We start from the raw sequence: 25,107 nt of genomic DNA, 5'->3' as shown, positions 1-25,107 counted from the left end.
GGTATCTCAGAGCTTGTGTTCAGATAGTTCTTATTTTAGTTAATAATGGCTCCAAAGCATAAGAGTAGTGATGCTGGCAATTAGAATATACCAGAAAAGAAGCCATAAAGTCCTTCCTTTAAGTGAAAAGGTGAAAGTTCTTGACTTAATTGTTCTATATTAGTGATTGTTGTCAATCTCTTCTCATGCCTAATTTATAAATTAAGCTCTATTGTATGTATGTATAGGAAAAACATAATATATACATGATTTGGTACTATAATATTTGCAGTTTCAGGCATCCACAGGGAGTCTTGGAATGTAACCCTCATGGATAAGGGTGGACTATTGTATTTTGCTATTTTGATGATGTCACTCTTATGGTTCCAAGCTTTTAAAATTTCCACTATAATTTATTCTTTCACCCATGAATTTTAATCCCCAAATATGTGAAACTTTATTATCTTTAAAAATTAGCTTAATTTGGTCAGAGGACACTTTTCTTTTTTGGCTGCACTGCACAGCTTGCAAGATCTTAGTTCCCTGACCAGGGAATGAACCAGGGCCACAGCAGTGAAAGCACCAAGTCCTAACCACTGGAACTCCAGGAAAATTCCTCAGAGGATGCAGTTTAAAAAAATTATTTAAATACATTGTAACATGTAGAACATGATAAAAAATTTAAAATATACTACGTGTACTTGAGAAGAATGTATATATGACCCTTATATCAAGCTTGTTAATTGCTGTTCTGATATTCTGTATCTTTGTTTACTGGGTTTGTCTAATCTATAATAACTAAGAGAAGTGAATTGAAATTATACACCATGATGGTATATTTGTCAATTGATCCTTACAATTCTATTAATTAAAATATATATATTTAAAGGGTTTCCTGGGCTTCCCTGTTGGCACAGGGGTTGAGAGTCCCCCTGCCAATGCAGGGGACACGGGTTCCAGCCCTGGTCCGGGAGGATCCCACATGCCGCGGAGCAACTAGGCGCGTGTGCCACAACTACTGAGCCTGTGCTCTAGATCCCTTGGGCCACAACTACTGAGCTCGTGTGCCACAACTACTGGGGCCCATGCACCTAGAGCTCGTGCTCTGCAACAAAAGAAGCCACGGTAGTGAGGAGTCCGCGCATGGCAATGAAGAGTGGCCCCCGCTCGCCGCAACTAGAGAAAGCCCGCACACAGCAATGAGGACACAACACAGCCAAAAATAAATAAATAAATAAAATTTATTTTAAATAAATAAATAAATAAAATAAAGGGTTTCCTGAAAGTACAGTTTCAGTCTGATTCCAGTCATGTAAGAAATATGTTATTTAAATGAAGAGAGTTTAATAAAAAATATTTTAAACAGATTTTGGAAGACTTAAAAAGAAGAAGAGGAGCTTCCCTGGTGGCACAGTGGTTAAGAATCCGGCTGCCAATGCATGGGATGCGGGTTCAAGCCCTGATCCGCAAATATCCCACGTGCCGTGGAGCAGCTAAGCCACGTGCCACAACTACTGAAGCCTGCGCGCCTAGAGCCCTTGCTCCACAACAAGAGAAGCCACTGCAATGAGGAGCCCGCGCACCACAATGAAGAGTAGCCCTTGCTCGCCGCAACTAGAGAAAGCCTGCGCACAGCAACGAAGACCCAGCGAGCCAAAAATAAATTAAATTAATAAATTTATGAAAAAAAGAAAAAGAAACACTGAAATGGCTGACATAGTAACTTCAGGAACTAGCTTCCACCCTAAGGCTGGGAATACAAAGGGAAGAGAATCCAAATGCTTGCGCAGGGACTTGCAGAGCTGAGACTCAGACTACCAAACGGAGGTCTCCACTTGGCTGTGGCTGGGTGCCTCTGGCGCACTGAGGATTTGGTGCTGCCTTGTTGATTCTGGTAACTCTGAAGAGGTACAAGGACACTGGCTTTAGGATCACTAAAATAGTTGGAAACTGGAACCAGTTGCTGCTTCTGGGTTAAGTTCTGTTACTGGGGTAATATAGGAACAAAAACAAAAAAGTAATGAGGAAGTTCCTTCTTGCCGTGTCCTGTCTTTTAATACTTCTTTATGGCTCTCTGATAGAATGTAACTAACTAGAAGCCATCTTGCAAAGAAGAAATGTAGGTTTAGATTACCAAATCCAGAACTGTAGAGCAAGATATAGAAAAGTAGGTTTAGAGTAGAAAGTTTAATATGTAGCATAATCCAGTTGTGTATCGAGTTTAATATCCAGCTCATCTTTAGTTACTTAGCATCCATACATACCCTTGTACACGTATGTGAACATTTACGAGCTAGCATAACAACTTTATGCTTCTGCCTAACAAGATATAGCTATTTTTCAGGCTACTGAAAATGTTTTCATTCTCTCCCCAAAAAGAGTAGACAAAAAGTCCCGACAGTCATTTTTTCTTCATTTATGGGAATTTTAACTACTTTTCTACTTCAGGCACAGACCATCCTGAACATGCAGTAACCTAAGACTATGGCTGCCTTTTAAATTCCTTGGTGGTGTCTTTTGAAGAGACAAAGTTTTAATTTTAAAAAGTTCAATACATGAATTTTTGTTTTATGATTAGTCTTTACCTACTCTAAGGATATGAAGATAGTGTTCTATATTTTTTCTAGAAGCTTTATAATTTTAGCTTTTATGTTTAGGTCTATGATTCATTTCAAGTTAATTTTTATGTATGGTGTGAGGTAGAAGTTGAACTTCAATATTTTCCATAGGATATCCAGCAATTTCAGCACCATTTGTTTTATCTTTTCCTTATTAAATTTTGGCACCTTTGTCAAAACTCAGTTGACCTTATACATCTGTTTCTGGGCTCTCTGTTGACCTATTTGTCTATGCTTAGGCCAATACTGCAATGTCCTGATTGCTGTAGATTTATAGTAAATCTAGGAATTAGGTGATGTAGTTCCTTCAACTTTGTTCTTCTCTTTTGAGATGGTTTGGGGATATTGTGTTTGCATTTCCATGTCAGTTTTCCAATCAGTTGATCAATTTCTTAAAAAATTTGGTTGGTATATTAGTTTCCTATTGCTGCTGTTACAAATTACCAAAAACTTAGTGGCTTTAAATAACACAGATTTATTATCTTACATTTTTGGAGATCGGAAGTCCAAAATGGGTGTCTCTGAGATAAATGCAAGATTTTAGTAGGGTTGCATTCTTTTCTGGAGGCTCTAGGGAGAATTCATTTTCTTGCCTTTTCCAGTTTCTAGGGTCTGCTATATTCATTGGCTTATGGCCTCCTTCCATCTTCAAGCTAGGAATGGCCAGTCTAGTCTTTCTCCATTGAGCACTCTGACATTGACTCTTCTGCCTCTGTTTTCCTTCATTTAAGGACGCTTGTGATTACATTGGGAACATCCAGATAATTCCGAATAATCTCCCTCTTTTAAGATTTGTGATTAGCAGCCTTAATTCCATCTGCAACTTTAATTCTCTCTTACCACATCACATAATATATTCACAGGTTCAAAGGGATAGGATGAGGACATCTTTTAGAGAGCCATTATTCTGCCTACTTAGTTGGAGATGTTTTGAATCTGGAGATCAGTTTGGGGAAAACTGACATGATAACAATATTATGTCTTCCAATCCATGAACATGGTCTAGCTCCATATTTATTTAGGCCTTCTTTGATTTCTCTTAGTGCTGTTTAATAGTTTTCAAAGCAGAGGTCTTGCACATCATTTGTTTAGATTTATTCCTATTTTAAAATGCTATTTTAACTTGTTTTATTTTTAAATTTCAATTTTCTATTGTTTCTTGCTTATATAGAAATGCAACTGAATTTTTATAATTTTTTTTTGAATTTTTAATTTTCATCTTGTATCTAGCCACCTTTTGACTTCACTTATTAATCCTTGTTAAGGTCTCTACTACAATTTTAAACTGAATTTACATTTATCTTATTCCTGAATTCAGGAGGAAAGTGTTCATTACTTCATTATTAAACATCCTGTTAGCTCAAGCTTTTTTTTTGTAGCTAATCTTTATTAGATTAATTAAACACACTGAAGCAGAGAGTCTGGCTAACACTACTACCAAATCAGCATCTTGACAACCATCAAGCTGGAGATGAAATACTGACATCTTTACACCTTCACTTTCCAGAAGAAAACACTGCAGAGAATGGTCTCTACCTGCCTCCCCCTTCAGATCCTTACACAAATACATCTAATTGTTTTCACTTTCTAGCCCTTATAGTACAAGAAACCAAACCAGAGGGGTGCTAAAGTGGATTCTGAGTACTAATCAACAATATATTGCACACGTTGGTAACAAATAATACATTCTTTAGTCTGTTGGTTCTGCGTTATTTTACATTTTGATTGATCTTTTCCTTGACTGCATTAATTCTGAAAAATTTAAGAAATTACATGAATCATCTACTAACCTGAGATATTCCATATCAGAAAAGCTTCTCTCTGCTTCTTTCACATATAAAAGACAATTTATTTGGACATAGAATTATTTGCTAGTGAGTTTTTCCATTGCAAAATTTCAGTGGGCATTTCAAGGCCCATACTTGGAATGTCTTTTTTACTTCCAACATCTTTGCTCTCATCAAAGTTACTACATCTCTTTCTTTCTTTTCGTCTGCAATTTTGGCACTACACTACAAAATGTTAGCCTTAGCAATAAAGAGTAAATGAAGTGATGGACTAAATTTCTGAACATCCTATTCCTAGATTTTCTAATTTTATAGGGCACTTGTTTTCAATCTTGGCTGAACATTAGCCTTTTGGCAAATATAATTGATTGCTTTGAGAGGTGGTATAGTTCTGTGGTTTAAAAAAGTTCTATAGATGATTCCATTATATATCGTCTTTTAAAAATGACATCAGAATAAATCTTGCTATGAGAAATGAATTTATGCTGATAAAATGTTTTCACCTTAGAGGCAGCTTTGCCTCTTACACGAGTAAAGGAGATTCTCAGATTATAATTTCCTGATTTTTCAACCATTGATGCTATGCATTTAATTGTAGATCAGCAATTACATACTGATAACCTACTCTGTAACATGGAATTAAAAAAATTTCTTCCAACTAGTTAGAAAGATTGTTTATTGAGTCATCTAATGATACTTTCAGTATGTCCAGTATCTATTTTAGTAGTTGACACAAAGTAGGGACTTATCTAATATTTGTTGAAGACTGTAATTACATACTTTCTAATATTAAAATAATTATTTCTGAAACTGGTTATGTATATATTAGAATGTTTTTCACTTTGTTTTGACTAATTACTAGCAAAGAATTAATTGTTACCACTCATTTTTTAAAAGACCTTTTTTTTTTAGTAATCAATTTTTTATTATATCCCAATCTACTCGGGGCACTTGCCATTAGAACAGAGTATATGTTTAAAATTAGTAAGATTCAGAAGCCCTAGAGTTGGTGATGCCCATCTTATTACAATGTACTAACCCATCCATTTATTTTGCATCACCCTTTCTGCTGGAGCCAGTCAGCGGAGGAGAGCATGAGTCACTCCAAGGTCATATAGTGTTATTACCTAACTCTTATTGTAATGGGCAAATCCACCATTAAGCTTCAGACTGAGAGAAGTACTATTGAGTTGGCAAAAGCTTTTTTTTTTTGAGGCACCTAAATTAGGTTTATTGAAGAAAGAGTAATGTGACATTTGTGGCTTAATTTGTGGAAAACTGCATTCTCTTGACAGTAAGGAGAAATGGAAACATCTGGAAAGCACAGGCTCTCTTTCTTCTCACAGTCTCTCCTTTCCTTCCTCCATCCCCTACCCTGTCTTTATTTATTTTTCACACACACACACACACACACACACACACTGTATTTTATTTTTACAAGAGATAAATAAACCGACAGCAAGCTTTGTAAATGGATGACCACAACAAAAGCAACAATGATTGCAATTAACCAAACATGAAACATACTCATACTATGTCATAATATTGACATTCAGTCCACTGTAACAGCTCCTTTACTTTGCAGTGAAAATTGATTTTTCAATTTTCAAAAAATGTATTTTTTGCCTCTGAGTCCTTGTGGGATTTTTTTTTATTCAAACAGAAAGTCACCAAAATTATAATCATTCTCATCAGTTCACTCAGTCCCATGTAATTAATTTTTTTTCATCTTGATCTTTTGTTAGCACTTTTATGAATTCATCAGTTTTCCATTAGAGTTCTGAAAATGCTTATTCATTCAGTTCAGCAGTATAGTCAGTTACCAGAACCTGTACTTGTCAGGGTCTTTTCCATGAATTCCTTGAAGATGAAACCCTTTTATAGGAACATTTTTGCAAAAGCATCAGAGTACACCCAGAACTGTCTGTAAATGACAAAAGACTTAAAAATGACCACGGTTAAAGATTTGATGAAAGTTCATAATAATGCAATTGACAAGGAAATTTAGTTATTTCTGAGATATACATTTTAAAGTAATAACTAGAATTATGACTTATAACATTATATCAGAACATATAAGATTTTTAGACATTTCATGTAATGTCTGAAACATATTAACATATTTCCATACAAATAACCCAAAGAAAGTTTAGTATTAGTGTTTTTTGTTTGTTTGTTTGTTTATACTGCAGGTTCTTATTAGTCATCAGTTTTATTCACATCAGTGTATACATGTCAATCCCAATTGCCCAATTCAGCACACTACCATCCCCACCCCACCGCGGTTTTCCCCCCTTGGTGTCCATACATTTGTTCTCTACATCTGTGTCTCAACTTCTGCCCTGCAAACCGGTTCATCTGTACCATTTTTCTAGGTTCCACATACATGCTATACTGTCTTGATTACTGTAGCTTTGTAGTATAGTCTGAAGTCCGGGAGCCTGATTCCTCCAGCTCTGTTTTTCTTTCTCAGGATTGCTTTGGCTATTTGGGGTCTTTTGTGTTTCCATACAAATTGTGAAATTTTTTGTTCTAGTTCTGTGAAAAATGCCATTGGTAGTTTGATAGGGATTGCATTGAATCTGTAGATTGCTTTGGGTAGTACAGTCATTTTCACAATGTTGATTCTTCCAATCCAAGAACATGGTGGATCTCTCCATCTGTTGGTATCATCTTTAATTTCTTTCATCAATGTCTTACGGTTTTCTGCATACAGGTTTGGTCTCCCTAGATAGGTTTATTCCTAGGTATTGTATTCTTTTTGTTGCAGTGGTAAATGGGAGTGTTTCCTTAATTTCTCTTTCAGATTTTTCATCATTAGTATATAGACATTTCTGTGCATTAATTTTGTATCCTTCAACTTTACCAAATTCATTGATTAGCTCTAGTAGTTTTCTGGTGGCATCTTTAGGATTATCTATGTATAATATCATGTCATCTGCAAACAGTGACAGTTTTACTTCTTCTTCTCCAATTTGTATTCCTTTTATTTCTTTTTCTTCTCTGATTGCTGTGCTACAACTTCCAAAACTATGTTGAATAATACTGCTGAGAGAAGACATCCTTGTCTTGTTCCTGATCTTAGAGGAAATGCTTTCAGTTTTTCACCATTGAGAATGATGTTTACTGTGGGCTTGTCATATATGACCTTTATTATGTTGAGGTAGGTTCCCTCTATGCCCACTTTCTGGAGAGTTTTTATCATAAATGGGTATTGAATTTTGTCAAAAGCTTTTTCTGCATCTATTGAGACGATCATGTTTTTTATTCTTCAGTTTGTTAATATGGTATATCACATTGATTGATTTGTGTATGTTGAAGAATTCCTGCATCCCTGGGATAAATCCCACTTGGTCATGGTGTATGATCCTTTTAATGTGTTGTTGGATTCTGTTTGCTAGTATTTTGTTGAGGATTTTTACATCTATATTCATGAGTGATATTGGTCTGTAATTTTCTTTTTTTGTAGTATTGATTTGTGACCCTATCACATCTATCACAAATAGATGTGATCTATCCTGGAGAATGTTCTGTGCACACTTGAGAAGAAAGTGGGAGTGGGAAATTGGGAAGACACTCTACTCCCACAAAGAAAAGAAATGCAAAAAGTTGAGCCACACAACCCCCATAGGAAATGCTTTTCTTCTTTGATAGGAGATGCACCATCATTTGGGGGACATTAGTGGTGGTGTAGCAGATATCCAGAAAGGCCGAATTCCTCAGGAAAAAATACATGGGGGTATAGAGTCGTGTATCAGCCAATGTTACCAAAATAATGAAAATATTTCCTCCCAGGGTACAGAGGTAGATCATAAGAAATATGGTAAAGAGTAAAAATTGAAAATCATTTAGGTCAGAGAATCCTAAGATGATAAATTTGGACAGAGTGTGATTTTCTCCTTCCATGACGTTTTCTCTTGGGAATTGAGAAAGAAACAGTAAAAACTGCAGTATTCATGTGCTACAACAGCAATAATCTACAAAACAGAAAAATATAGATTCATAGATAAAATAATCATCAGGAAAAACACTTAAATTTAGAATCCATGACAAATTACAGTGGTGTACTACAATCATCACATAAACCACCTGCCATATTTAAACATTTCCTATGGGAAACATCTCTTACAGAAAATTAGCAACACCTTTCCAGGAAAAAAGTAACTATTTTAAAAGTCTACATGTTGCATAAGGGCTATTTATGTAGATGGGTGGTGGCAAGCCCCTTTCCTAACACCTCATTGTGTCTTAGAGATGGTTGGTGAATGTCCATCATATAATTAGTGTAAGAGTTATTTGAGTCTCTCCTTGTGATGCCTCCTTGTCTTCCTTGCACACCTGGAGACTGCTTTTTATAGTTTTAATATAAGTTATATTTTAAGAAAATAAAGGTGGAATTGGAATGCAAAAAAATAAGATGTTACCAGAATATGATACCATGTACTTTGATAAAAATTTTTTAAAATAAATGATAGTTGACACTAGCTAGCATGTCCTGGAACAGACTCTTACAACCCATGGCTCTAAGACTTGAAGATGAGAATACTATCAATGAAATTGGTTATTGAAACCACTCCCCAGTGCTGAGAACACTTAAGAATAGAAAAACAGGCATCTTTTATGTCCCAGGTTTGGTGAATAAAACATGTCAAAAACTTTGTCTCATTTTAGCTTAAAACAGCCTTCTGCAGCCTATATTCTTCCTGTTATCTAGAATGGAAAGTAAGTTTCATCTTGAATGCCAATTCTGGTCAAAGGGTAGCGGATACTCAGAACAGCATTTAAACAGCATTTATAGGATTATGTAAGGGTGTGTTGGACTCAGGAAAAAAAAAAAACCAAGAGTGCAGAGATCAATAGAAATTTATACTATGGGTCAGGTAGGGAATGGAACATGTAGGTACCCTATATTTCCCAGCATCATACATCGTGATACTATTTTACATTCAGAGCAGGTAATTTTATTTTTTTATTTTTATTTTTTTGCGGTACGCGGGCCTCTCACTGTTGTGGCCTCTCCCGTTGCGGAGTACAGGCTCCATGGCTCACAAGCCCAGCCGCTTCGCGGCACATGGGATCCTCCCAGATGGGGGCACGAACCCGTGTCCCCTGCATCGGCAGGCAGACTCTCAACCACTGCGCCACCAGGGAAGCCCAGAGCAGGTAATTTTAAAGTCAAACTTCTCTCTCTTTAACTGGTATGGTCACCAACAGCTGCCTTGGACTCTGAATAATGATTATGTAGTTAATACATTTTTGCCTTTTGAATAATCTTCACTAGTTCTTAACTATAAATTTTCTGACTACTTCAAAGCATCTTTGTGTTTATAAAGAATATGGGCCCTACTCAGATCAAATAGTACACCATAATCATCTCCATCAAAAGTATTTATTAACTTCCCAGCTAGACAAATACAAGCTATTGATAGCAAAAAAAAAAAGGAAAAGAAAAGAAAACAAGAAAACAAAAGATGAATTTGGCCTGACACAATCTCATTGCTGAATAAGCACCTCAATTATTATCATGAAAATGGGTAAACAGGTATATCTGTTGTATATAAATACCACATTCATCTATTGCTGATGGCTTTCCTCCATTTCCTAAATCGCCAGGATACTTAGAACTCCTGCAGTCTAATTCTCAGATTGTAGACTCAGATTGTTTGGGGATGGAGGGGTTTCTTAATTAAATCTATAGGTAGAAGATAGTATCATTTCTAAATAAAGGTTTTCCACTTTTCTTTTATAGAAAGTGGCCGCAGTTCACATTTACTTTATATTCTCTCTATTTTAAAATTTTATATATTTTTTCTGATCATAAAAGTAGAATATGTTGATTGTGGAGTGCTTGGAAAATAAAGAAAATTATAAAGAAATAAACTAAAAATAGGAGTTCCCTGGCGGTCCAGTGGGTAACACTCTGCGCTTCCAATGCAGGGGGCTCAGGTTTGATCCCTGGTAGGGAAACTAAGATCCCACATGCCGTGCAGTGCAGCCAAAAAATAAAGCTAAAAAACAAAAAAACAAAAAACAAAAAATCAAAACAAACAAAAAATAAGATGACAACTCATTAAAAAAAAAGAAAAGAAATAAACTAAAAATCATCCTTAATCCCAATGAGTGATAATTTTTTCATATATTGTTCCAATAATTTTCCTATTTATATATATTCAAACCAGAAATAAGCTTATATATAATTTTGCATCTAGCACCATACTATGATATTCCTCCTGTCATTCCAGTCATTGAAACTTTTCTACAATGTGGTCTTTAATAGCTGTATTCAAGTACATCACATGGATGCACCAGGCTTATATTATTTTGCTATTATAAATTACAATAATGAATATTCAGTTACATAAATATTTCTGCATACCTTTTATTGTTTCATAAAAGCACATTCCCAGAAAGTATAAAGGAATATAAATATATTTACATCTTTGTTATATTTTACCAAGTTACGATTTTTTAACATTATATTCTGAATGGGAGAAGTTACCATAAAGTAGGCAACCTTAGACTGTCAGAGAAAACATGATATAAATGAGAGAACATGTCTCACAACAAGAGAGTCAGAATACCTGGGTCCCCTCCTCAGTTCTACTACCCACTAGCTGTTTGAACATGGGAGGGTCATTTAAATTTTCTGGTTCTCTATTGATTTATATGTAAAATTATAGGAACTCTCTGTCTCCAAAATTCCAGAAAAATATTTATATTTTGTGACGTAAAAATAACAGTTTTAGTTTGACCAATCATCCATTCTGATTGCTTAGAGTGATGAAGAAATAAAAAAATCTTTAAATCAATTTCTCTTCAATGGTTTTGGCAATGTCGTGTCACAATTAATGACCTCGGTAAATTAAGTGCACTAACTATGATCATAGCATATTACAACTCAGAGAGTAAATTTGAAATAAAGCACTGAGTAAAATAAATAATGCTTGGGACAGCATTGGCTTTAATGAGACAAAAGCCCGTTGATCTTTCCCACTTCTATCTTTCTTCAGATCCGTGAAAAGTTTGAATTACTCTGACTCAGATGTTTAAGATAGAGGTCAGAATTTATAAACATTCCCATACAAAATGAAGAATAATTTAAACTTGGATCTCTTGGACATAGGATAAAATTTTGTATACATTATATACTCGAAACTCTCAAAATAAAACATAGTAAAAAAAAACTAGTTAGGAAAACAACATAGTATCTAAGACAATAATTGGTAATTCAAAGCCAAATAAATTTTACTTGGCTTTTTATTTGAATTATTTAGTGCTTTTTTTTCCCTAGGTTGGCCAAACTGTTTCCAAGACACATCCTAGAAATATGTTTCAGTTTAAGGCCGAAAGAACAAAATCATAGGAAATATTAATGAAATTGAGATTAAGACTGAGAGTCTTGTTTTTAAAAGTTATGGGATTAAATGCATTGAATCAATACAAATCATTTTATTTCTATTTAACTTCATGGAAGCTATGACATTTGAGTGTCATGAAAAATAAGCTTTCCATGAAGAAAATCCCTCATGAGTTAGTCTATCGGAGGCAGTACTTGACTGAATTCCATCTCGGTGGAGAATTGAATGGAAGACAGAGAAATACGAATCCCAAAAGTTCGGTCCTAGAGCTAAGGAAAAATATAAACTGGCTTTCAGAATTCCTGTCAATATTAAAGTGAGGGATTCAATCTGAATTCATCTACAAAACAAACTTTCCTGTGCATCATCTGACAGCTTTGTCTGGTAATACAAATAAGAAACTCTTGTTTTGAAAAATTTCCATTTTTGCAGAATGGTTTGTTTGGTGTTATTTGAGTAAGTACAGGTGTTTCCATAGACTATCCAGTTTAATAAGCAAAGGAAAAACTCTACAATAGAGTACTTCCATTAATTAATGAATTCTCTAGAACTGATAACACAGTACGTATTGATTGAAAATCACAAAGAAGGCAGAAATCTTGAAAGATCCTGCTCTCTAAGCTTTCATCTGCTGTACCACCACTATCCCTCTCCTCTCCCACACTGAAGTCTAAGTCAGTGCTAACCGTGGCTGTTTATACAATCAGTGAGCATTACTGAATCTAAGGCATGGTGCTTGGTGCTGAAAATTCAGTGGGGTATCTTGGACCATCTCTCATGGAATATACAGAATGGAGACTCTGTAACTCCAGTTGGGAAGGAGCCTTTAAAAGTCTTCAGGCCCAGGGACTTCCCTGGTGGCACAGTGGTTAAAAATCTGCCTGCCAATGCAGGAGACACAAGCCCTGGTCCGGGAGGATCCCACATGCTGCGGAGCAACTAGGCTTGTGCACCACAACTACTGAGCCTGTGCTCTAGAGCCTACGAGCCACAACTACTGAGCCCATGCACCACAACTACTGAAGCCTGCATGCCTAGACCGCATGCTCTGCAACAAGAGAAGTCACTGCAATGAGAAGCCCAGCACCGCAACAAAGAGTAGCCTCCTCTCGCCACAACTAGAGAAAACCCGCACGCAGCAACGAAGACCCAATGCAGCCGATAAATAAATAAATTAATTAATTAAATTTAAAGCTTTTAAACAAATAAATAAAAGTCATCAGGTCCAGCCACTGAAATACCCTGTACAGATGTTTTACTAGGTGATAATCCAGCCTAAGATTGAATACTGAATTGATGGGAGATGTAAAATCTGTAATGGGAGCTTATTCCATCTTTAGATAAATCCAAGTATTAGAAAAATTTTTGGTCACTGTGTTTTATAACTGGAAGGATGGTTAAGTTCACCTACTAGCTGTGTGAACACACGAATTCAGCTTTTCCACCCATTTACTAGCTGTGTGACCACTAACAATTTATAAAACTCTCCCTCCCTAAACAAAAATAACAATATCTTTCTCATTAGAAAATTGTGAGCATTGGGCTTCCCTGGTGGCGCAGTGATTGGGGGTCTGCCTGCCGATGCGGGGGACGCGGGTTCGTGCCCCGGTCCGGGAGGATCCCACGTGCCGCGGAGCGGCTGGGCCCGTGGGCCGTGGCCGCTGAGCCTGCGCGTCCGGAGCCTGTGCTCCGCGACGGGAGATTACATGCTGAAGGAAGCTACACAGTTTACATATACTTGAGCTGCCCCCACATACCCAGAGACAGGATGGACATCTTACTGCCTCCCTTAAATAGCGTTCCATGAGATCTTTAATTTCCTATCTTCCTAACTATTCCCTACTGTTTTTCAAAGAGTATGGTTGAAGAAACGCCATAAATCTAAGCATTCAGCAGACGTAGAGAATGGACTTGAGGACACGGGGAGGGGGAAGGGTAAGCTGGGACGAAGTGAGAGAGTGGCATGGATATATCTACACTACCAAATGTAAAATAGATAGCTAGTGGGAAGAAGCTGCATAGCACAGGGAGATCATTTCGGTGCTTTGTGACCACGTAGAGGGGTGGGATAGGGAGGGTGGGAGGGAGACGCAAGAGGGAGGGGATATGGGGATATATGTATATGTATAGCTAATTCACCTTGTTATACAGCAGAAACTAACACACCATTGTAAAGCAATTATACTCCAATAAAGATGTTAAAGAAAAAGTGGGGGAGGTGGGGAAAAGGAGGAGGAAGAGGAAGAGGAGAACAAGAACAAGAAAAAAATACTTGCCTGTAGTAGGAAAGAGAACATAAGAGTAGATGTTAAAATTCAAATTCCCAGAGCCTGGTATGAGGCTGCTTTTATGGACTCTTAGCGTGATGGACTCATTGTCCCTGGAGTTTCTACACTGTTAGAAACACTTAATGAGAGCCCAGGCATCCCTAATTAAGTGCCAATGTTCTGAGCATTAGAGAAACAGGACATGCTGCTTTAGGGAGTTGAAATAAAGTCTCAGGTAAACTGTAATCGTTCATGGTGACTTCATAAGAGCTCTTCCCAAAAGAGACTGACTTGGGAGACTTTTAAGCCTTTAGACATTCCTATTTCAATCATGTTTATTTGCTACCACCATCCAACTGCCAATGAAAACAAACTGAGGTCCCCATAAGTTTTGAAAATTTCCAGGGTCACACAGAATGAAGACTCCTCACTTTCACTCAGGTATCTGGCCTAATCTCACCTCTAAATCAAAAATATCTTCTTCACTTTAGCTGGTAAATACTCATCCGTCTTTGCATGAATACGGATCATGAAGAGCAAAATTTCAGGTTCAGAAATTATGGCTTATCTTCTAAATAATTGGGAATCAGTTAAGAGTTTAAATGAAACGAGTGATGTGGGGGGAATAAACAGTATTATAGAAAATTAATCCAAGGACTCTATGCAGGATTTTCTTGAAAATAAATTCTGGAGGCAAAGAAAAGTCACTTGGAAGTTAACACATGATGTGGTCATGAAGTTAAGAAAGCTTGATTGTGAGGGGAGAGTTATGATATCGAAAAAGGGAAGAAAAGGATAAAAATCAAACTCATTGCATTGTGAAGGAAAAAAATAGATTAGTTTTTTGGTCATGTTTATTTTTTAGTCAAAGGGGAAAGAAAAATTAAAAAGAGCTGAAGGTTAAATCTTGGGTGAAGTTTGGAGAATGGTAATGTCATTGACTTAAAAAGGCATTTAGAGAGCAAGATTACTGTGGCAAAGAAATGAATTTTAAATGAGTCAGGTTTTGTGATACTATCAGGGCACTGAGATTAAATGAAAAATGTATATAAGACATGAGTACAGTGATTGTCACAAAAAGTGCTTAATAAAAGTTAGCTCTTATTATTAATATTATTTTTCAAGCAGAAATCTCCAAAGAATATTTGAATATATTAAACTTATTCTCAAGAGTTAGGTATTAACACATTCATGTTATTTTGAATGAAGGTACTATTTGATTCGCAGACGCTCAGAATGGGAGAAAATATTTGCAAATGAAACAACTGACAAGGGATTAAGCTCCAGAATATACAAACAGCTCATGCAGCTCAATATCAGAAAAATGAACAACCCAATCAAAAAATGGGTGGAAGACCTCAACAGACATTTCTCCAAAGAAGACATACAGATGGCCAAAAAACACATGAAAAGATGCTCAACATCACTAATTATTAGAGAAATGTGCACCAAAACTGCAATGAGCTATAACCTCAAACTGGTCAGAATGGCCATCATCAAAAAATCTACAAACAATAAATGCTGGAGAGGGTGTGGAGAAAAGAGAACCCTACTGCACTGTTGGTGGGAATGTAAATAGGTACAGCCACTATGGAGGTTCCTTAAAAAACTAAAAATAGAGCTACCATATGACCCAGCAATTCCACTCCCGGGCATATATCTGGAGAAAACCATAATTCGAAGGGATACATGGACCCCAATATTCATTGCAGCACTATTTACAGTAGTCAGAACATGGAAGCAACCCAAATGTCCATCAACAGAGGAATGGATAAAGAAGATGTGGTACACATATACAATGGAATATTACTCAGCCATAAAAAGAACAAAATAATGTCATTTGCAGCAACATGGATGGACCTAGAAATTGCCATTCTGAGTGAAGTAAGTCAGAAAGAAAAAGACAACTAGCATATAATATTGCGTATATGTGGAATCTAGATAAATGGTTCAGATGAACTTATTTGCAAAGTAGAAATAGAGTCACAAATGTAGAAAACAAACTTATGGTTACCAAGGGGGGAATGGGGGTGGGAAGAAGTGGGAGATTGGGACTGACATATATACACTACTATATATAAAATAGAAACTAATGAGAACCTGCTGTATAGCACAGGAAACTCTACTCAATGCTCTGTAGTGACCTAAAGGGGAAGGAAATCTAAAAGAGAGGATATACGTATATGTATAACTGATTCACTTTGCTATACAGCAGAAACTAACACAACATTGTGAGGCAACTATACTCCAATAAAAAAAATATTTTATTCATGGAACTAAAGAAGGCTACATAGCATGAAATAAAAAAGCAAAGAGCCAGAGATGAAATTTTTGTTGACACCAAAATTTAGGGCACGAGAAAGAGAAATAAAGACAATTAAAACTTACAGGTTAGGACAGAAGCCATATGAGCAACAAAATTTACTTACAGGTAACACACTTATCCAGGAAACGAATTTACTCCTACTTTCACACTCCATGTCTGTAACCGGCAAATAACAATTAACCACAAAACAACACATTTAATTTAAAGAAGAAACTAGAAACTTTAAATTTATCTGAGAAAAACAGTTAATTTTCAGCATACAGTGCTTGCGTCTTATCCTTAGTTCAATTTGTTGTTAAAATGGCAGCTGTATCAGATAATAGTCAGGATAAGTCTCCGGTGTAAGAGACCCAAATAAAAAATAACTTTAAAAAACATAATGGAGGGCTTCCCTGGTGGCGCAGTGGTTGAGAATCCGCCTGCCGATGCAGGAGACACGGGTTCGTGCCCTGGTCCGGGAGGATCCCACATGCCACGGAGCGGCTGGGCCCGTGAGCCATGGCCGCTGAGCCTGCGCGTCCGCAGCCTGTGCTCCGCAATGGGAGAGGCCACAACGGTGAGAGGCCCACATACCGCAAAACAAACAAACAAACAAACAAACAAAACCATAATGGAGAACAGTATGGAGGTTCCTTAAAAAACTAAAAATAGAACTACCATACGACCCAGCAATCCCACTACTGGGCATATACTCTGAGAAAACCATAATTCAAAAGAGTCATGTACCACAATGTTCATTGCAGCACTATTTACAATAGTCAGGACATGGAAGCAACCTAAGTGTCCATCGACTAATGAATGGATAAAGAAGATATGGCACATATATACCATGGAATATTACTTAGCCATAAAAAGAAATGAAATTGAGTTATTTGTAGTGAGGTGGATGGACCTAGAGTCTGTCATACAGAGTGAAGTAAGTCAGAAAGAGAAAAACAAATACCATATGCTAACACATATATATGGAATCTAAGGAAAAAAATGGCTGTGACGAACCTAGGGGCAGGACAGGAATAAAGACGCAGAAGTAGAGAATGGACTTGAGGACACGGGGAGGAGGAAGGGTAAGCTGGGACAAAGTGAGAGAGTGGCATGGACATATCTACACTACCAAATGTAAAATAGATAGCTAGTGGGAAGCAGCTGCATAGCACAGGGAGATCAGCTCGGTGCTTTGTGACCACCTAGAGGGGTGGGATAGGGAGGGAGGGAGGCAGACGCAAGAGGGAGGAGATATGGGGATATATGTATATGTGTAGCTGATTCACTTTGTTATAATGCAGAAACTAACACACAATTTTAAAGCTAACGCACCATTGTAAAGCAATTATTCTCCAATAAAGATGTTTTTTAAAAGTAATTAAGGAACAAAAATATTACAAAATAAACTCTAGAATGTAATTGTTAAAAAAAATAAAAAGATAGGGGCTTCCCTGGTGGTGCAGTGGTTGAGAGTCTGCCTACCGATGCAGGGGACACTGGTTCGTGCCCCGGTCCGGGAGGATCCCATGTGCCACGAAGCGGCTGGGCCTGTGAGCCATGGCCGCTGAGCCTGCGCATCCAGAGCCTCTGCTCTGCAATGGGAGAGGCCACAGCTGTGAGAGGCCCACATACCGCAAAAAATAAATAAATAAATAAAAAGATAGAAGTGCATTTTTCTTTAATGAGATTCTGGAAATAGGAGTCTACAGTGAGTTTGGCAGCCTGTTCTGCTTCACAAAGCTGTCGGGCATCTGTGCCCTTTCCAGCAATTAATTCCACTCTTCACACAGCATGTTCTTTATCTTCATGGTCCAAGATGGCACTAGAGCTCCAGTGGAATGGAAAAGGAGGCAAAGAAAATGGACGAGGAAAAGAGCAAATCCTGTAATGAAATATTTATAAGTATGGTCTGGACCCGGTTTTAAAGTGATGGCTAAAAACTCTCACCTCAGCCACTTTGCTTATAGAGGTCCCACTCTCCACAACTGCACATCCTGCAACCGCCTCCTTTATAGGGTCTCACACTCCAGGGTCCACTAGGCTTACTCCCAATCATCTGTTTCGACCAGGTACCAAACAACCCGGGACAGGCTCTATACCCCACAGCGTACATATATTTTCTCCCATTTCTTAGGTTGCCTTTTTATTTTGCTGATTGTTTCCTCTGCTCTATAAAAGGGGATTGTTTTCTTAATTTATTTTTCAGGTACTTTGTTATTATCTATAAATGCTACTGTAGGGGTAGGGGAGTACTGGGATTGTAAGCACCACCTCTGCTGTTCCTCAGTTTGGCCTCCTTTATGTGTTCCATCCACCCTCCTTTAGATGTATAGATGTGTGGGCTTCTCTGACATCCTGGTGTGTTGGGCAGAGGCATCTTTGTTGAGTTGTGGATGTTTACTGGTTATAGATTGAAAGGGAGAGATAAAAGGAGCACCTCACCCTGACATGGTGCTTTATGTGACTCCCGTTCATTAACTCTTGTGACCAATTTTCTTTTCACCATCTACACCAGAGTATTCTCCAAGATAATTTCCAAAATGAGAAAGTGAATATATACTTCTGTCCTAGGAAAGGAAATCCTATTGCTGTCCATGGTTCTGAAACTCAGAGACAAAAACAGTAAAGAAAGAAAATAGGAAGAATGAAAAAAAAAAAAACAAATAGGAATTCCCCAAGCCTACCTCATCATGTTGTATGTGTGAAAAACATTCTGTTTCCTCTTACAGTTCTTTTCAGCACCCAGGAGACATTCTCCCTCGGGATTTTTTTTTGTCTAGAGATACGTGACCCATAAAAAGGCAGGCAAATTTTCAGAAAGAGAGGAGAAGACTTTTGAAAACAAAGAGTTTATCCTGAAATCCCAATATGAACTATCCTTTCAAATATTTTTCTACTGTTTATAATCACTAAAAGTGTCAACCTTAAAAGCCTTCTTACCTATGAATCTGAACACTCAATCAGGTAAGAGAATAAAATAGAAGACAGGCTGGGAAGTTGACCATAGTTTCTATCTGTTAGTGAGTGATCTGTCTGCTTGCTAGTATTAAAATTAAATACCCAGCATTTAAAGTTGATTTCCTGTCTTATGATAGACTCTTCATTGTGTCTGTGGATTATGAAAGCACTTTACTTCCACAGTTGTATTGTCACATCACATTCCTCATTCAGCATGCCTGCTTCTCTAGACATTCTTCAGATTGAATCTTTAATGTCTAGATACTGACACCACAGTGAAAGAAATCATTTAGTACAGAGGAATCTAACTGCTAATTTTCTTTAAAAGTTAGAAAAAGTTGTGTGTGTTTTGTTTTGCTTATGCCCAAATGAATTTTTATAATATTGTTCTGTGGGTCAGAAAATCCAAATGATATTTGGCGTATCATTTTTACTTTAAACCATGGTGATAAGATCATTTAAATACACAAAATATACATGGCTATCAAAAAAATCTACTCTGAGTTGCCTGAAACAGCCCTTTATGGATGTGTAGTAGAGATTAGATAATTTTCTCAAATTTTCTTTCAGTTATAAAGTCTAGAATCCCTCAAAGTGTTGCCCAATCCATTCCCTTTTTTATTCTAGTCACATCAAATCATTTTTTCTTCTGCCCTCAGTGATTTCTCAAAACTGAACTATTTCTCTGTAATAGGACACTCTCCAATATCTTGCATCTCTATTCAAATTTCCTTACAGTTCTTATTTTTCTCTCAGTACCTCTCACATCTATAAGTTTCCCACACACCCTTGCTTCTTCCCTCCTAATATGCAAGAGCCAACTCATTGCATCTGTAAATAAAAAGAACAATAAAAAGAACAAAGAGGAAGCTATTTCATTAGTTGTGTCTGCTTTTGTCAGGGTACCTGAAGAAAAATAAAAGCCATGTACTTTGCAAATAATGGAGGAAAAAAGATTCAAAAGGTTTCCTGTCTTTCAGTAAATAGTGCAAATATCAAACTTCATTATAACTAACTTACTTACAATTCCTCATGAGTTTTAGCAGTCACTGAAGAAAAGACTATTATTTCAATCCTGTGAATGAAATGAAAATTAATGCATTCCTTTAGTAGAAAATAAGAATTTTATTTGATAGAAAAGTCAAAAGAGAAAACACAATTTTCAAATGAGAGAAATGGAAATTTGTGGCCATTTTGGAGAGAGCTAATATAAAGCAGACAGATTTGTGGGGTCATAAAAGATAACCTGATGGCCAGTGACACATTGTTGGAACTAGAAGTAAAGAAGGTGAATTTCACTTGGGGTCGAATATTTCTTAATATTTGAAGAGCAAGTTTATGGAGGCAAAATTTTTTTAAAAACTTCAGAAAACAGATCATAAGAAAAGACAAAATTTTAAGGGGGTTGAAGCCACACATACTTCAAAGAGAGGACAGTATAAGGTAAAATAAGGAAGTGCTGAGCCCATCTGAGAAAGAATTTTTCTTATCCAGGGATTTGGCAATTTGGGAAATGAAAGAGTCCCAGGGCAACTAGAGAGTAGAAACACAATAACATTTGTCATCAAAGTAGTAATTTAAGGATCCTGTTTTGAGAAAATGTAAGGCCCAGATCATAGGAAAAAACTAAGCTCATCAGCACATATAGCAGTAATAAAATTTCAAATATATCTCTGGGTAATATCTGATTAATGTGGTCTTATTTCTTACCCCAGTAAGGAGTTATGATACTTCCAAGGGTGGGGGTCAGAAAGGGATCAGTATAAGAACAGCACTAGCTCCATTAACAGTCTAAGATGAGGAAAAGCAATTACTATTATTTTAAAGAGCATTTTGGTTTAAAAAAAAACTTTATTGCTGTAATGAGTTTATCCCTGTCTATTTTTCTAAAGTTAAAATCCTTAAGATGGCTTGTTAGGTCTAGAGATAGCAGTGTGGTGGACTACTTAAAAAGTTGCCTCCTGTTAGAGTTAACTTAGGAAGATGAAAGGAAAGTTTTACCAGAATGTAGAAGTTCACAGCCAGAGAACATAGGAGGCTGTAATGTCTTCTGAATTACTGGGAGAAAGAAAAACAGTAATGACTAATCTGGTAAAGAGAAAAATGATTGACTTATAGTCCATAAGAGACAGGTAGCCTTAATATTTTAACTATCTAATGGCCCAAATATAGCACCACCTCTGAGATTGGGATTGTATAGAACAGCAACACTATTCCTTAAAACATTTTTGTCTTGGCAAGAAATCCTGGGCAGGAAGGACTGGTTCTCATTAAAAATAGTGTTCCACATATTATTTTATCTTTTTTTAAAAGTGATGCTGAACCAAACTTCAATCACCGAATTTCTTCTCCTGGGAATGATAGACATCCAGGAACTGCAGCCTTTTCTCTTTGTTGTTTTGCTTACAATTTACTTTGTCAGTGTGGTTGGGAATGGAGCCATCCTGATGATTGTCATCTCTGATCCAAGACTCCATTCTCCTATGTATTTCTTTCTGGGAAACCTGTCATGTCTAGATATCTGCTACTCCACAGTGACACTGCCAAAGATGCTGGAGAACTTCCTCTCTACACACAAAGCAATTTCTTTCTTGGGATGCATAAGCCAGCTTCATTTCTTCCACTTTCTGGGCAGCACAGAGGCCATGTTGTTGCCCGTGATGGCTTTTGGCCACTTTGTGGCTATCTGCAAACCACTTCGTTACACTCTTATCATGAATCATCAGGTCTGTACCCAGATGGTTATCCATGCCCTGCTGCACTCAATGATGACCTCTCGCTTAAACTTCTGTGGATCCAATCATATCCATCATTTCTTCTGTGATGTTAAGCCATTGCTGGAGTTGGCCTGTGGGAACATTGAGCTCAACCAGTGGCTGCTCAGTACTGTCATGGGGACCATTGCCATGGGCCCCTTCTTTCTAACACTTCTCTCCTATTTCTACATTATTGTCTATCTTTTCTTCAAGACGCATTCTTGCAGCATGTTTCATAGAGCACTGTCCACTTGTGCCTCCCACTTCATGGTAGTTGTTCTTTTCTATGCTCCTGTTGTTTTCACTTATATTCATCCTGCCTCAGGTAGCTCCATGGACCAGGACTGGATCATTGCTATTATGTACAGTGTGGTCACTCTCGTACTAAATCCACTGATCGATACTTTGAGGAACAAGGCAGTAAAGGGGGCCTTGAGGAGGGCGATCAGAAGGAGGCTCTGACCTGAAGAAATCTAGAGAACTCTTCTGAAGCGTAAATAAAAAGGCAATGAGAAAGTTGATATGTGAAATTATACTGCGTCTCAAATTGTTCACTATTTGTAAAACAGAGGGAACTGTATAAAGGAAAAGTAAATGGGAAAGTCCAGTCTAGATGTGTTACAATGCATTCTTAGGTAATAAAAGGGAAACTTGGACAAATAGGACACTCTCCACGGAATCTTAAAGTTGAATTTGTTTGGGGGATATCAGTTGATAAAACTGATTTGTTATGTATTCTTTTGTGTTCTTAAAAAATCAGATATACAATTTTGCCTCAATTACCTGTACGTTGTATAGTTGGATAGTATTTAGGCCTTTTATCTGTGTGTTCCCTGTAAGTTAACATATTATAATGTGAACAATAAAATTATTATGCTGTTATATTTTAAGGATTTGAATTTAGGGCCATGGTTACTCAACTGGAAAAGTAAATGTTAACTCACATATGAGTTAAAGAAAATTTTTAAGTAGTATGTCATGATTTCTTTTTCTCCTAGCAGGGAAGCAAGTAAGTAATTAAAACAAGTAATGATTTGAGTACTAATTAACAGAGATAAAGTCACCAGTGTTTTATCTAAAGAGTTTTGTGAACTCTGACTCCTAAGAGGTTTTATAAGTCAATAAAATCTTTGGACAAACTGTCAAAGATTACTGTAAAATATTGCTAGAAATGGAGGCAGCTTGAAAAAAGTCTCAGGGATACCTTTCCAGCTCATCAGTAGGTTATTTTCCCCTCAATTTTTGGTCATGGAAAAGTGAGTTTCAAAACTCTTCCTTTTTATTTATTTTGTTTTTTGATTTCTATGCTTATTTTCACAGATTGTAATGTGATATAGCATGATACAATACCAGTAAAATATGAAGAATTTATCAAAATTTTGTCTTGCTTTTCTTACCTGTTGCCAAACTTGTACTAAGTGAAAGCTATTAAATATTAATTGCTAAAGTATTTTTGGAGCTAATAGACAAGAATTACTATGTTCCTCACTTTCTAAGTTCCTAGAAGTGCTGCTGGACCTAAAACAACAGTGGGTGCCCTCATTTACAACTATTTAGAGATACAGAATTCCCTGGAATTCCAGTGGTTAGGACTACGCACTTTCACTGCTGAGGGCCCAGGTTCAATCCTTGTTTGGTGAACTAAGATCCTATAAGCCGGGCAGTGCAGCCAATTAAAAAATAAATAAATAAATAAATAAATAGAGATACAGACAGATAAAACTATAAAAGGATATTTTGAGCTCATGGATGGACTGTTCAAATTTTTTACATTCTCTTTTGCAAACCCAAAGAATTTGGCTCTAACCTTACTCACATGCTTCTTCTATCTTCCAAATCTACCTTCTTTGCTTTTTTTTTTTTTTTTTTTTTTTTGGTGGTACACGGGCCTCTCACTGCTGTGGCCTCTCCCTTTGCGGAGCACAGGCTCCGCAGCCATGGTTCACAGGCCCAGCGGCTCCACGGCATGTGGGATCTTCCCAGACCGGGGCACGAACCCGTGTCCCCTGCATCCGCAGGTGGATTCTCAACCACTGCGCCACCAGGGAAGCCCCCCAAATCTATCTTCTTTGGTCCCTCAACTCCAGTTTTGTTTAGAAAAGAATGTGTGTGTGGAGAAGGCATCTTCTACCCTGAACTATCTCAGACCAGAATTTCTGTTGATCAGAATTTTTTATATAATCCAACCTACATGGAGGCTGTAAACTATAGAGGAGCCCATGGGTTTTGGTTACCTATTGCTGCATAACACGCTATCACCCAAACACAGAAGGTTAAACACTTATTTAATTAAACTGCATTATTCTGTGGTTCAGAAATTGGGTAGAACACAACAGGGAAGTGTTGACTCTGTTTAATAATGTTTCAGGTCTCAGCTGAGATGACTTTATCAATATATGTATGAAAATAATTTGATAAACTTCAATATATTTTTTATTACAAAAGTTCTCTGAACAATAAAAGTAAAAGGACACATATAAAATGTTATGGCTGTATGTCAGTCTCTTCAAGCTGTTCTTACTTAAGGAGACAGGGCAGTGACTAGAAAGAAGTTGTGAGTTTTAAGAAATCTTTCTAATTTTACTTCCAAATCAATGTTAGGCTTCTGCTTAGTTGTTTATTTTTTAAAAATAAATTTATTTATTTTTATTTTTGGCTGTGTTGGGCTTTTGTTGTTGCACGATGGCTTTCTCTAGTTGTGGCCAGCAGGGGCTACTCTTTGTTGCAGTGCCCGGGCTCCTCACTGCGGTGGCTTCTTTTGTTGCAGCACACGGGCTCAGCTGCTGTGGCTCATGGGCTCTAGAGCACAGGCTCAGCAGTTGTGGCGCACGGGCTTAGTTGTTCCACGGCATGTGGGATCTTCCTGGACCAGGGCTCGAACCCCTGTCCCCTGCATTGGCAGGTGGATTCTTAACCACTGCATCACCAGGGAAGCCCCTTAGCTGTTGATTTTATTCCTCAACTCTAGCTATAGGAAATTTTCTCAATGGAAAATTCCTCCAGGATTTTCACCAACAAGGAACTGAGTCTCCAAGGCCAAAAAGATTTCTTCTGCAGCCAAACTCTTTCTGGTCTG

The 25,107-nt window shown here is 37.1% G+C and overlaps 2 protein-coding genes across 2 annotated transcripts in view; both read left to right on the top strand.

The window, feature by feature from the left end:
- LOC131763415 (olfactory receptor 2H1-like) overlaps window positions 1-25,107 on the top strand; it is a 66,485-nt gene that overhangs the window by 15,392 nt on the left and 25,986 nt on the right.
- On the top strand, window positions 21,570-22,723 carry OR12D2 (olfactory receptor family 12 subfamily D member 2). The gene has a single exon (XM_059075505.2). The coding sequence runs from the start codon at window positions 21,591-21,593 to the stop codon at window positions 22,491-22,493; it is 903 nt and encodes a 300-aa protein (XP_058931488.1). The 5' UTR covers window positions 21,570-21,590; the 3' UTR covers window positions 22,494-22,723.

The sequence above is a fragment of the Kogia breviceps genome, chromosome 10 (assembly GCF_026419965.1).
Source record: "Kogia breviceps isolate mKogBre1 chromosome 10, mKogBre1 haplotype 1, whole genome shotgun sequence".
NCBI classification, from domain to species: Eukaryota; Metazoa; Chordata; class Mammalia; order Artiodactyla; family Physeteridae; genus Kogia; species Kogia breviceps.
Note: the sequence above shows the minus strand (reverse complement) of the source record. Positions and strands in the feature narration are given on the sequence as shown.

What these genes read in the sequence shown, in the direction of transcription:
- OR12D2 (XM_059075505.2), top strand. Translation starts at nt 21,591, where the DNA reads ATGCTGAACCAAACTTCAATCACCGAATTTCTTCTCCTGGGAATGATA.